Here is an 11,462-nt window from a genome sequence, read left to right as displayed (position 1 = left end):
GTCCCAGTTTCCCCTCTGTCTCTGGTTGGTTCATTGTCATTATCATCCCTGTTGGACTCACCTTGTTGGATTATTCCTGTTCGTGGATTATCTTGTTCCTGTTCTAAATTTGTGGATTTTGATGATTTATTATTCGAAGGACTTCGTTTGTTTTGTCCCCCTTGTGGGAAGTTTTATTTCGTGTTCTTGTCTTGGTTCAGGTTTTCCCCATTGTGGGTCTTTTGTTTAAAAAGTTTAGTTTAAAATGTCTGCCTGCGCTTGGGTTCTGTCCTTAACCGTGGCAAAAGGTGCAAAAATGTAAATATTAAGAAAATCTCCTTTGAAGTTGTTAATCCGAGGCACTGTAGCAGGCCATCCACTCACAAAAATAAAGTTTTTATATATTTTGGGTTGAAAATTTACAAAATCTTAATGGAACATGATCTTTACTTAATATCCTAATGATTTTTGGCATAAAAGAAAAATCTATATTTGACCCACACATTTTACTAAAAATGTTCCCGTGCTACTTAAGACTGGTTTTGGGATCCAGGGTCACATATAGTATGATGTACTGTATAGAGACAGGCCATTTAGAAAGCATTAGAAGGTTTCGGGTAATTGCTAATAATGGTTAAACATTTTAAGCAGATATCACTTAAGTTGCTTGGTCAAAGTAAATCCATCTATTTTGCTCTGAAAGGATTAACTAGGTAATGTGTAAATGTGTTCAATTTCCTGTGTAAAAGTCCTCTTGTCCACCTTGAAGGTCTTAATCAGGTAACAAGCCACTTGGTGAAACTTTCATTTTGGCTCATTATGTAATCCTTGGTTAATATAGACCAGCAAATGATCCGCACATTGACATTTCTTCTGGCAGTCAAGACCCTGAAAGGTCACAAACCGGCAATTTGGTTGAATCATTTGTAAATAAAATGTCATGTTATTAAAAGACCTATTTAATTTATTAACAAAACTGTCAAAATTATTTGTTGCATCAGTGATACCGTGTGTTGTTAGTTTTAAGAGGTTGTTATCTGGAAACAATTTGTCTTGTGTATCCTTACAGTTCCAGCAGAAACCCTCATCGCCCAAAAAACATGTTCCTGTTAAAGGTGCTGTGTCTTTTTGGAGGGCATAACTGTGTCTTTAGAGGTGTATTTATATTTTCTTAGAATGGGCTATCTACATACACCGCGGGTCCCCTTGCATGGAATTCTCCATCTACAGTAGCCTTAATTGTATAAACTGCTTTACAGAGCGTGGTTCGTATACGTTATCTCGTTCGGCATAGAAGCAGAAATCTGATAACAGCAGTCCTGTGAGAGCCACCGTAGTGCTTCAAACAGGGAGGGGGGGAGTGAGCAGTTGGTTGCAATAAACAACTTTACCACTAGATGCTGCTAGATTTCAAGAACTGGACCTTTAAATCACAAAGACTGGATTTTGGCAAAAATGTATACTGTGCGTAAATTCCACATTCTTTATATTTGCTAGTCATTCTCAAAGATGTATTTAATTTGCACACATTTTGAAATCCCTCAATCAATTAAATTACAAATGCAGCATTTTCATTCCCAAAATAACTTTGCATTATTTGAAATGAAATGTAATGATATGACAAGATGTATCACTGCACTATGCATTTAAAGCTCTGCATAACAAGCAGCTGGTGTTCAGTGTATATTTTCTAGCCTCAGACTTTTCTTGTTCAGGCCACAAAGAGACAACATGGTCAGTCTGGTCCAGTACCACAATGTGTCCAGATGGCTGTGTTTGTCCAGATTTACTAGACTGAGAGACAACACAAATGCTGGATCTCAGGTCAATCTCAACCAATCAAACATAGAACATGACTTTCTCTATCGATTAGCTAAAAATGCTGACATTTTCAGTAGTAAGGAGATTCTTGCCAAGTAAACAGTCTAGCACTGCAGGTGTGAGGCACAGCTTCCTGTTTAGAACTGACACCACCACGCAGAACAACATCTTGCCATAAGCTGCTGTCATTGTCTGTTTGCTCCATTACTACTTAAAAATTGGCTTGCGTTGTTTAGTTGTGCGTGAGATAATGAAGGACGCAAACAATCGACCATCTTCTCAATGATCTGTGGTCACTTATCGTCATAAAGGGCCAACTCTGGCGGCCTCCTCCGATTCCCATTATGTATATTGCGTCTGGAGCCTCCAGCGTAGCTAAGCACTTTACTTGTTTCTTTAACTCTGTGAACTCTGATATCGGACCATTCTTAGTCATTCTGATGCATTCCAAGCCACCTGCACTAAGTTTGATTAAAAGTCTGTCTTTACAGAGAATCATGTTGGCTTTTGTTCTGTGAAGAAATGGCACGGGGCCTTTACATTGACTGGCCTGTTGCTGCGATTCTAATGTCACATGTTTTCAGTTTAACTTTTTGTGGCACATCAGTGGATTCTGGATAATTGGCTAGAAAAAGAATATAGGCTATATTTTTCCTTTAAACAGACAAACACCTTGTGACAGTTGGTGACATATTTTATAGTTTTTGACAGTATTTCAAAACAATTACACTCCCACTGTTTTTCTTATACATTTGAGCTTTTTCTGTATTTACAGTTTGGGCCGTATTTCAAAATATACAAATAAAATCTAAGTAAAAATAATTTCTTTTACATTTTAAGTTGAATATCTGTACATACATTACAGAAACTGTTTTGTTCATAGAGCTTGTCTGTATTTTTGAAGCAGGCAATCTAGTCTATTGCTTTTTTCAAAATCTCAAGTGCGTCAAGTTTTCAGAAATAATAAACTCCCACGGTTGTTTTGAAGCAGAATGAGTAATTTCACTGCAGTAATATTTCTAAGCGTGAAATATATTTTTTCTAATGAGATTGTCTGTAATGGGCTTTATGTGGGCTGTTTATGTTATGTTACATAGAAGAGCAAAGGGGGTGACAGAGAAGGTGGCCTGTTGGGACAAGATCAGGTGGGTGGGATTTGTATATTTGGCTAAGTATAAAGCACCAGACACTTGTATTTTCTCAAAAATCTAGACGAACATTTAATTGTATTGAGAGTGTAGATATGTATGTTGATGTCATAATAGTGTTATTGTCTAAGGATTTGTGTGCTGGGTCATAGGACAAAAAATAAACAATTTCCAAAATTTCGATTTTTTATTTCTTATCTTCTTATTTATAGTACCTATTGGTCCTGTGTGATGAATATAGGGTTAGTACATGGTGCCATTAAAGCGGGTATATTTCTACAAATATATATCAGTGAGACCACAGATTCCACACCCTGTCATTTTCCCTGAATAGATGGACTGGTTGTTAAATTACAGCTTTAGGAAGAGTGGAAATTTATGCACAGTCAGTTCAGAACTGGCAACAGTTTTATCAGTCATACGTGTCAGATTTTAATGTTTAAATTAGTCACATCATTACTCATCATCTCCGTCTTTAAATTTGAAATATACACTTGGGCAAATAAAAACAAGAGACTAACAATCTGTTTAAAGTAAGCTATGTCAAGAAGGTTAACTGCCTTTTTTATTGGGGTCACTTTACAGTCTTCATATTAAAGTGTAATTATATTAAGTACAAATGAATTATAATGATTGACATGTACTTTATATATAATTACTGCGTGGAGATGCTTGTAGTTTCTTAATGCTTTTATAGTGTTTCCAAGGTGAGCTGGTTAAAGGTTAAGTTCATGCAGTATAAATACTTAGGAAAATAAATACAATGAAGCATGAGATCTGTTTGGTTACTGACATTTTACCAAATATCTTCCTTTGTGTTTAGCAGAACTAATACATTTATACAGGTTTGGAACAATCTGCAGGTGAGTAAATGATGACTTTTTGGGTGAAGCATCCCTTGGATGTTAAAACATCAGTCAGACACTGCTTTGTAGTTTACTCATTCTTTCTTGTACTATGTATTTGAATATTACACTTTAAGATAAAGTTCTCATCAATTAACAGGATTCATGTTAAAATTATCATTAAAATTGCTTAATGAATTGTAATATATTTTATCAGACTTCAGGGTTGTGTTGCTTATTAAAGAAAAGTGGAGCAAACAGTGAGTTAATCAAATTTTTCTTTTTACCTCTATGTGGAATTTGATTCTAACACAATTTTGCCCCAATTCGTTTTTTTGCAAGCACTTACGTTTCCATCAGAAAATGCAAATTAATTGATCGCTTCTATTATCAAATATAACTCAATTATGAATATGGAAGCACTTTAAGAATAAAGGCTGCAAGCATTATGCAATTACTAAAGATGCAAAGATTTGCAAAGTCATTACCAGTGGGAAGTTGGTTCAAATGTCCGAATTGGCGCAATCTCTCCAATGGGTGGCGTTTTCCTCCCGCTCCTCTCTCCTGCAATCGAATCACCCCCTCGGTCTCTCTTATCAGCAATTCAGATTGCATGCAAATGCCCCGTGAAAAGAGCGTCATTCTGAAAGGACGGAGTGTGTGAGTGGGGGTGAGCAGCCGCCGAAGCGCATTCCGCACTCTATTCTTCTCTCAGCCGGCGGATGCGCGCCGCGGACACTCAGTGCAGATATGACCGCAGATCGCGCTTTAGTTTAAAGAGGACGCTGAGCATCGCACGAGCGGATTACCAGTGACATCAAATTTGCGATTGAACTCACTCGGCATTTTATTTTTAGTTCGTAACTTTCTCTTTTTTGCGTTTTGTCGAACATGGGTTCCTTCGCAAGAAAGTCGTTTTATTTGCCCATTTGGTCACTTCTTGTTGTTCTTGCGCTTTTGAGTCAGCGTTGTCACGGGAGTTGTTCAGAGAAAGACCTGGAAAAGAGAGAAGAAGAGGCGAATGTAGTTTTGACCGGGACGGTCGAGGAAATATTGAACATGGATCCCGTGCACAACACTTATTCCTGTAAGGTAAGGAGACTTTAGCGCACCGGCTAGCCTTCCGTTTAAATGCATCAAAGTGAAAGTAAAACGGCAAATATATAAACCAAAACCCACCATATCAGAAGGCTTGGCTCCTGGCAGGTTGTGCATATGTAACCTATTGTAACGCATTATTATATCCACTTATTGCATGCAGCTCATCGTGGGAACGCGCGTATGATGCCCAAAAATGCGGTCCTCTTGGGCACCTCAATATTAAACGCCAATACAACGTAATTAAACAAAATGGTAAATAAAATGGTTAAAAAATGGCAAATCAGGTGTCAGGATGTCATGCGTAATAGTTTTTTTCTTGTTTGGACATCGGTGCTGTTCTTCTTAATTATAAATGTCAACCCGCACGGTCCTACTTTGATCCACCTGTAATATGATCTTTCTTACACGAGGAACCTGAACCTCAATCGGCGACTCGATGTCCTTTCAAGGTCTATCAGAGCTCTAGGTCCAATTATCTTCAATTATTAAGCAATTATCATGTTATCATTTCATAACCGCATTCTGTCAAGCCAAAGTAAACAATAAATAAGTTTAATAAGTCTAACATTTTTAGTTTAATATCAGCAGTAAATAAAGAACAATAATCTGGAGTTGTTGCACTGCTGTCGTTTCATTTAACCTGAAGGGATGTTTTTTTAGATTGGTGTCCAAACGTTGAAACCTCCGGATCAGCATAAAAGTTTGGGTTGAAAGTTCAGGTGAAAATATAGTTCTTTTGCTTTACTTACATCGTGCTGGTCCGGAGTCCGCTTGTGTGTGTGTTGCAGCAAAACCGGTGATCTGGGACACGACAGCACGATTCAGGAAAGTTTCAAAGATTCAAGGGCTTAAATTTTAGCTGTGATTTTCCCAGATTTTGTCATCTCTGGAATGTGACCCTGAGTTGTGTTTACTCATCGTGTCTTACGTCCTCTGTCTCTGCTTGTCTAAAGGTCAGGGTATGGCGCTACCTAAAAGGCAAGACCGATGTAAACGGAGAGATTCTGCTGGATGGAGGAAACAAAGTGATGATCGGCGGGTTTGGAGACCCCCATATTTGCGACAATCAGGTAGCCACCGGAGATACGCGCATTTTCTTTGTCAACCTGGCCCCTGAGTACATGTGGCCCACCCACAAGTATGAACTGATGCTCAACTCCAGCCTGATGAGGATTACGCTGCGCAACCTGGAGGAGGTAGAACACTGTGTAGAAGGTAAGAGACGTTCTTCATACGGTACATAACTCTCATCTGCTATCTGGGAATAATGCAGAGATTTGAGGGTTGTCTGTGCGGTCCTGATAGCAAAAGCAGGTGCTGTTTCTCCTCTCTGGCTTAAAGTTTAACTGGATCTTCATTCTGCTTAATGGAGCGATTCACGTTTTGTGACATCAACCGTTTATATTAATACAGCAGTTGTGACTTCTGATATACTTTCCTCGTGTTGCTTCTGTACATTTTTGTAAGCTGGCAACTATGGTGCATTTCTTGATTCCCGGGGCTTTAAAAGTACAGCATATCATGTGAACGGTCATTAGCAATCAACTAATGGCACTCAGAGCTCTCTAAGGTGAGCACCTCCAGGGCTTTCGATTTACATGAGTGAAAGTCCAAAGCTTTGTCACCTTAAGGGAAATCATTCATAGGGTGGAGATGCTCAAATCTAACTGCATAGCCTCAAGCTTTGCGACCCTAACAAGAGCCCCTGTATATCTTTTTAAGATGAAATGCCATAAGCGGCATATTTCCACTTTCCCAAAGCCAGACTGTCAGAGAAAAGTTTGGCTCGCCAGTTAATGACATCAGGCATGTGAATGAACGACCTGTCTGTTGTCCAAAATTCGGTGACATTTCATGTACTTGTCCCTGATGCATTAAAAGAAGCGACTGTTCTCTTAAAGTTCAAGGATGCGAGACAGGCGCCATCCTCCTTTAATATCACCAGTCTCTTTTGTAAAGCTTGCGCTTAGTCTCTTTTAGTGCTGTACAATGCTGGCAATCGTACAAACGGAGGAAATGCAACACTCATTAGATCTATAGATTCTGTATTTCTTATCTGCATCCTCTTTGTATGACAAGTAGTTTGAGAGCCAAAAATGAACGAATGTCTTTTTTCCGCCAGGCAGTTTTTATGTTAACCTTTTCTCCTGTCAATTTTTCTCCGTGCTCTTAAGGGCTGAGCGTTTTGGCACAAGCCGTTGCTGTGGAGAGACTGTCTTTGTTGCCGCAGAAGTCTTAAGAGGTTTGATGAGGGCACAATTTAGAGGCGTAAGTGTCAGGCCACGGAAAATAAATGCCGCCTCGCCTAATGAAAGGCCATGTGGTTCATTTAACAAATGCAGTGCTTTTTATATTGTAATGGGGTTGGATCGCCTTTTAAACACGAGATGCTCAAACATACGCTACAAATAGAAAACAGCTGTGCTCCTAATGGCCAACCGGTTATTTAAAAAAGCAGCTTAAGAAGCCTAATTCCAAAATCGCCCCGTAAACACGAAGAATATATGTTCCGAAACATCCAGCAACAGCCGGCCTGACCTTGGTTTTGACATGGTTAGGCATATTATAAACCAGCCCTTGAATCTGAAAAAGTGCCAGCCTGAAGGTTGTATGACTTGGAGCGGCGCCTAATGGCCTCTACTTTGTGTGGCCTCAAACGATTCAGGAATTTTATGTTATCCATCAGGCATTTAATAAAGCATGACCCTACCGCGAAGTGTTTATTATTTTACCCGCTTTGTCATTGTTTTGGATCCAGGTTTTAGACCCACAGCATAAAAGAGCAAGTGTGCATGTGGGGCGGAGAGAACAAGATCGTACCTGTCGGCCCGCCGAGCATATCCTCTCCTCTCTCTTCACCCCTGACAGGTTAGAAATGAACTGCACTGAGAAATGAAGAGATTCCAAGTTGTATATAGGAATAGCACACTTACTTAAGTTCGGTAGGAGGAAATGTGATAATGTGAGAACGCGAGCAGAAATTCTTGATACAAGTGTGGACTGGAACGCTGATGAGCAAAGCTTAAAGGAGGCCTAGAGGCGCTGACATCTCACTCCTACCCAGTTTTGTTTCGCTGACACAGACAGCTAGATATTTTAGAACGAACGCTGGGGTAATTTGCGATATATTATAGCTAAAAAATTATGAATAATTTCCTCTGGTTGAAGCACTTCAGCTCCATGGTGCTCACAGTTAAAATACAGTACAGTTCTGTCTTTCTGTCTTGATCCTTCCCTTACCGCTATTAGCAAAACAGTGTTGATGGACAGTAGGTACAGTATGTAGATATTTATGGATGTGTAAACTATAGGAACAAAAGCATATTGTTTGAAAAATATCCATGAATGCTTTCTGTCTTGAGACCTGTTAGACTTGTGACTATTACGAATACTTTTCTGGGTTGCTCTGAAAGAAAATCTATGATTTGTTTATTAAATAAATGCTACCATTAACTAGTACCATTTACTAGTTAGTCGTGGTACATGATTTTAGGGGAAAAACATATGTTTTCTTCAGTCAAATGCTTTCCTATGGCTCAGTGGTTAGAACATGGCGCTAGGATGGGGCTGGATCCCAGGGGATTGCACGTAGTCAGGAACAAATGGTTTAGTACAATGCAATGTAAGTTGCTTTGGATAAAAGCGTCTGCCAAAGGCATAAATGTCAATAAAGCACTGCTTCTGCCTTATCCACTATAAAACTATTACACGCGATTGAAATTTGATGAAACTCCCGCCGTTGGAGGAATGCATTGACGCACCGCTCACTCATAATACAGCAACACGTTTGAAAAGTACGTGAAAGTGCAACTTACAAAGCCCTATTATATACTGTATATCGTCCCATATTTTGGTTATCGGCTTATGATGTTAAAGAATTATCGGGTTATCGTTATCTGCCAAAATGTACTTGTCGGTGCGTCCCTACTTTGCATGTTTGTTTAATGAATATTTGGGCTTTCAGCAGCCAGTGAGAGTCATATATTTTTCAGAAATAGAAAGGAAAAAATGTGTCATGGGTGCAGGTGTTAAGTAACGTTGATGCTTTTAAACCTGAGAAAGAATGACTGGACATATGCAAACAGGATGAAAAGGACGAAACGCTTCCAGTGTTGATTTGACACCTGTTAAAGTGGTAGTTTACCCATCATTTTGCCCTCTTAACTCACTTCAAACCGGTTTAACGTTCTTCGGCAGAACACAAAAGAAGATATTCTTTTACTGTATGGAAACAATCTTCTTTATCAAATACTGAAAAAATACCTTGAATTCAGTGTAATAACAGTAATGTTATTCTCAACACATTAAAAAAAGATTGAAAATGATGTTAAAGGGGACAGTTCACCAAAAAATGTAAATTCTGTCATCATTTATTCACCCTCGAGTTGTTCCAAATCTTCTTTGTTTGCTTGGATGAACATAGAAATAGATATTTGGTAGAATGTTTGTAACCAAACAGTTTTTGGCCACCATTGACTTCCATAATAGGAAAAATGACAATGGAAGTGAAAAGTGCACCAGAACAACTTGAGGGTGTTTGAATAAAGACATCATTTTAATCTTGGATGAGCTGTCCCTTTAATATTTATTGCTACCAACATTTTGCTTCGACTGAATCATTTAAACGAACTGAATCTGCCGAAGATTCTTTTCTTGAACTGGCCATCACTAATGCATAGGTGCTAGATTTTATCGCCTGCAGTCGTTTTTTCAGCTCCTTTTGAATCAGCTCCACTCCACTGAATGCAGACCCAATCCCAAACAAATGCCACCCTATTTTGCGTCAATGAAAAGCAACAAAGGGGGGTTTCTTTTTCTCTTCTCCTGCATGCTCTCCCTCAGTTCTCAGTCTGTCATGAGGGCAGGCTAGTTCAAGAGGCCCAGTTCAAGTTTAGTTTTAGCCTAAGGACAGAGGGTCCGGTGCTGGTGGTCTCTGGTCATAATGAGTGTGCAGGTCCTGTGAAATGCTCTGGATAGAATGTGGCAGGTTGGGCAATGAGAGTAGCAGGTCTCATGTTGTGAGGGTTCCTCTGTCAAGGCCTATGGGAGCACTTACTTTTATTCTGGCTGTTTGTATAAGGAGTAGGTCTGGCTTGTCTCTGAATTCAGTTTGCGCGAAGGTCATTCGGCCAGGTAATGATTAATAGATCAAGAATTATTCAGGTGAATGACTTCCTCCACTCCTTGATAATGGTCTTAGCATGAGAATCACTGAAGAAAGGCTCTCTCTTAAAATGTAATTTGTTATTTTACGCTGGTTTCCAAATGTATTTGATGAGATTTGGAAACTTTGTGTGGGTGAAAGGAAACAGTTCCGTGGCTGTGGCTGTGACGTAAATCTGTTCATAATAATGCAATGGTTGTATGTTTTTTTAAAGCTGGATTATAATACATTTTAAACAAATCTTGTTGTGACACCCAAAATGCTCAAAAACAGCACAAGCTGTGACGCATGGGCCGTAGATGTTTGCGGGTGACATGCCTAAACAGGAAGCTGTTTAAGGTCTGTAGATGCCAGAAACTCATTTTCCTCTCGATTTATTTAGGCAGCACTTATCACCTTGACATTTCCTTACAAAGTCTTCATAGCATAAGAGATCTTATGACGCTTTGCTCCCCACCGAGTGTTTGATGGGTCGCACATCCTCATCACCTCATTACATTTGCCTATGCACAAGCAGATCTTTGTACGGGAAGTCATGGGAAGGCATTTTCCGCTAGGTTGATTTTCAGCACGAAGCGGCACTGGGACTTTGTCTGCAGCACGTGATTAGAGAAGAGCTGGACTAAGGGCCAAAAGTTGGAGACAAAGAAAAAAACGTTGATGGTGGAAAGATAACTCGAGTGTGGGGATTGAATCAAAGAGGAGACAAAAGGCTAAGAATTACTCCTGAATCTAAAGTCTCCTGAGTTATTACATTTTTGAGATTTTTAATTAAAACACTAAAACCTGCAAGCTTGCTTGGAATACAAATGACGTTTTGCACCCGAATATATGCGAAAACAAGCGTAAAGCTACAAAAACTCATTCTTTTAAGTCTCTGCGTGTATTATACTTTGGCGTCCTGTGGAGATCCACAGAGTTTGGCTTGGCACCAAGTTTGAGTTTGTGTCTTGTGTAATCTCTCCAACATGCTTCATTGTTTTAGCAACACATGCAATTCTTGTAGTCCAGTTCACTTCATTACACAGAGTTTACAGATGTAAGGAATGCTTAACCTGTCAGAATGTACTTGGCATTGAATTGATCATATTGTAATTCCTTGCCATTGTTTTCCTAGCATTCAAGCAGTTGACGTTTGATGTAAAATCTGATTTAGTGTAATATAGTGGATATGTTATAATTATTTTTATATTATCTATAAGACAATATTATACTACATTACACTGCTACTAACTTCTTAATAACTATAGATTCTGCATCATTTAGCACCACGTTATCTCCTTTGTACAAGGTCAGATACTGTATGTTTTGTGCACACAAAAAAATATGTTAGATATAAATGGAAAAAGGGAGAAAAATTTGAAATGTTTTCACTAGTGGTCTACATTTTTGCACCGCCTATCT

General features: G+C 39.1%; 1 protein-coding gene across 3 annotated transcripts in view; it reads left to right on the top strand.

Moving 5' to 3' along the window:
• Positions 1–4,433: 4,433 nt before the first annotated feature.
• agrn (agrin) overlaps positions 4,434–11,462 on the top strand; it is a 203,290-nt gene continuing 196,261 nt past the window's right edge. For all 3 annotated transcript variants that reach the window (XR_013787839.1, XM_079477927.1, XM_079477926.1), the window contains exons 1-2: positions 4,434–4,885; positions 5,848–6,109. Coding sequence is in view for 2 of the 3 variants with exons in the window: in XM_079477927.1 (XP_079334053.1) it covers positions 4,685–4,885; positions 5,848–6,109 (463 nt within the window). In the remaining variant the exon portion in view is untranslated. The remainder of the gene's footprint in view (positions 4,886–5,847; positions 6,110–11,462) is intronic.

Source organism: Barbatula barbatula (assembly GCF_947034865.1).
Source record: "Barbatula barbatula genome assembly, chromosome: 17".
NCBI classification, from domain to species: Eukaryota; Metazoa; Chordata; class Actinopteri; order Cypriniformes; family Nemacheilidae; genus Barbatula; species Barbatula barbatula.
Note: the sequence above shows the minus strand (reverse complement) of the source record. Positions and strands in the feature narration are given on the sequence as shown.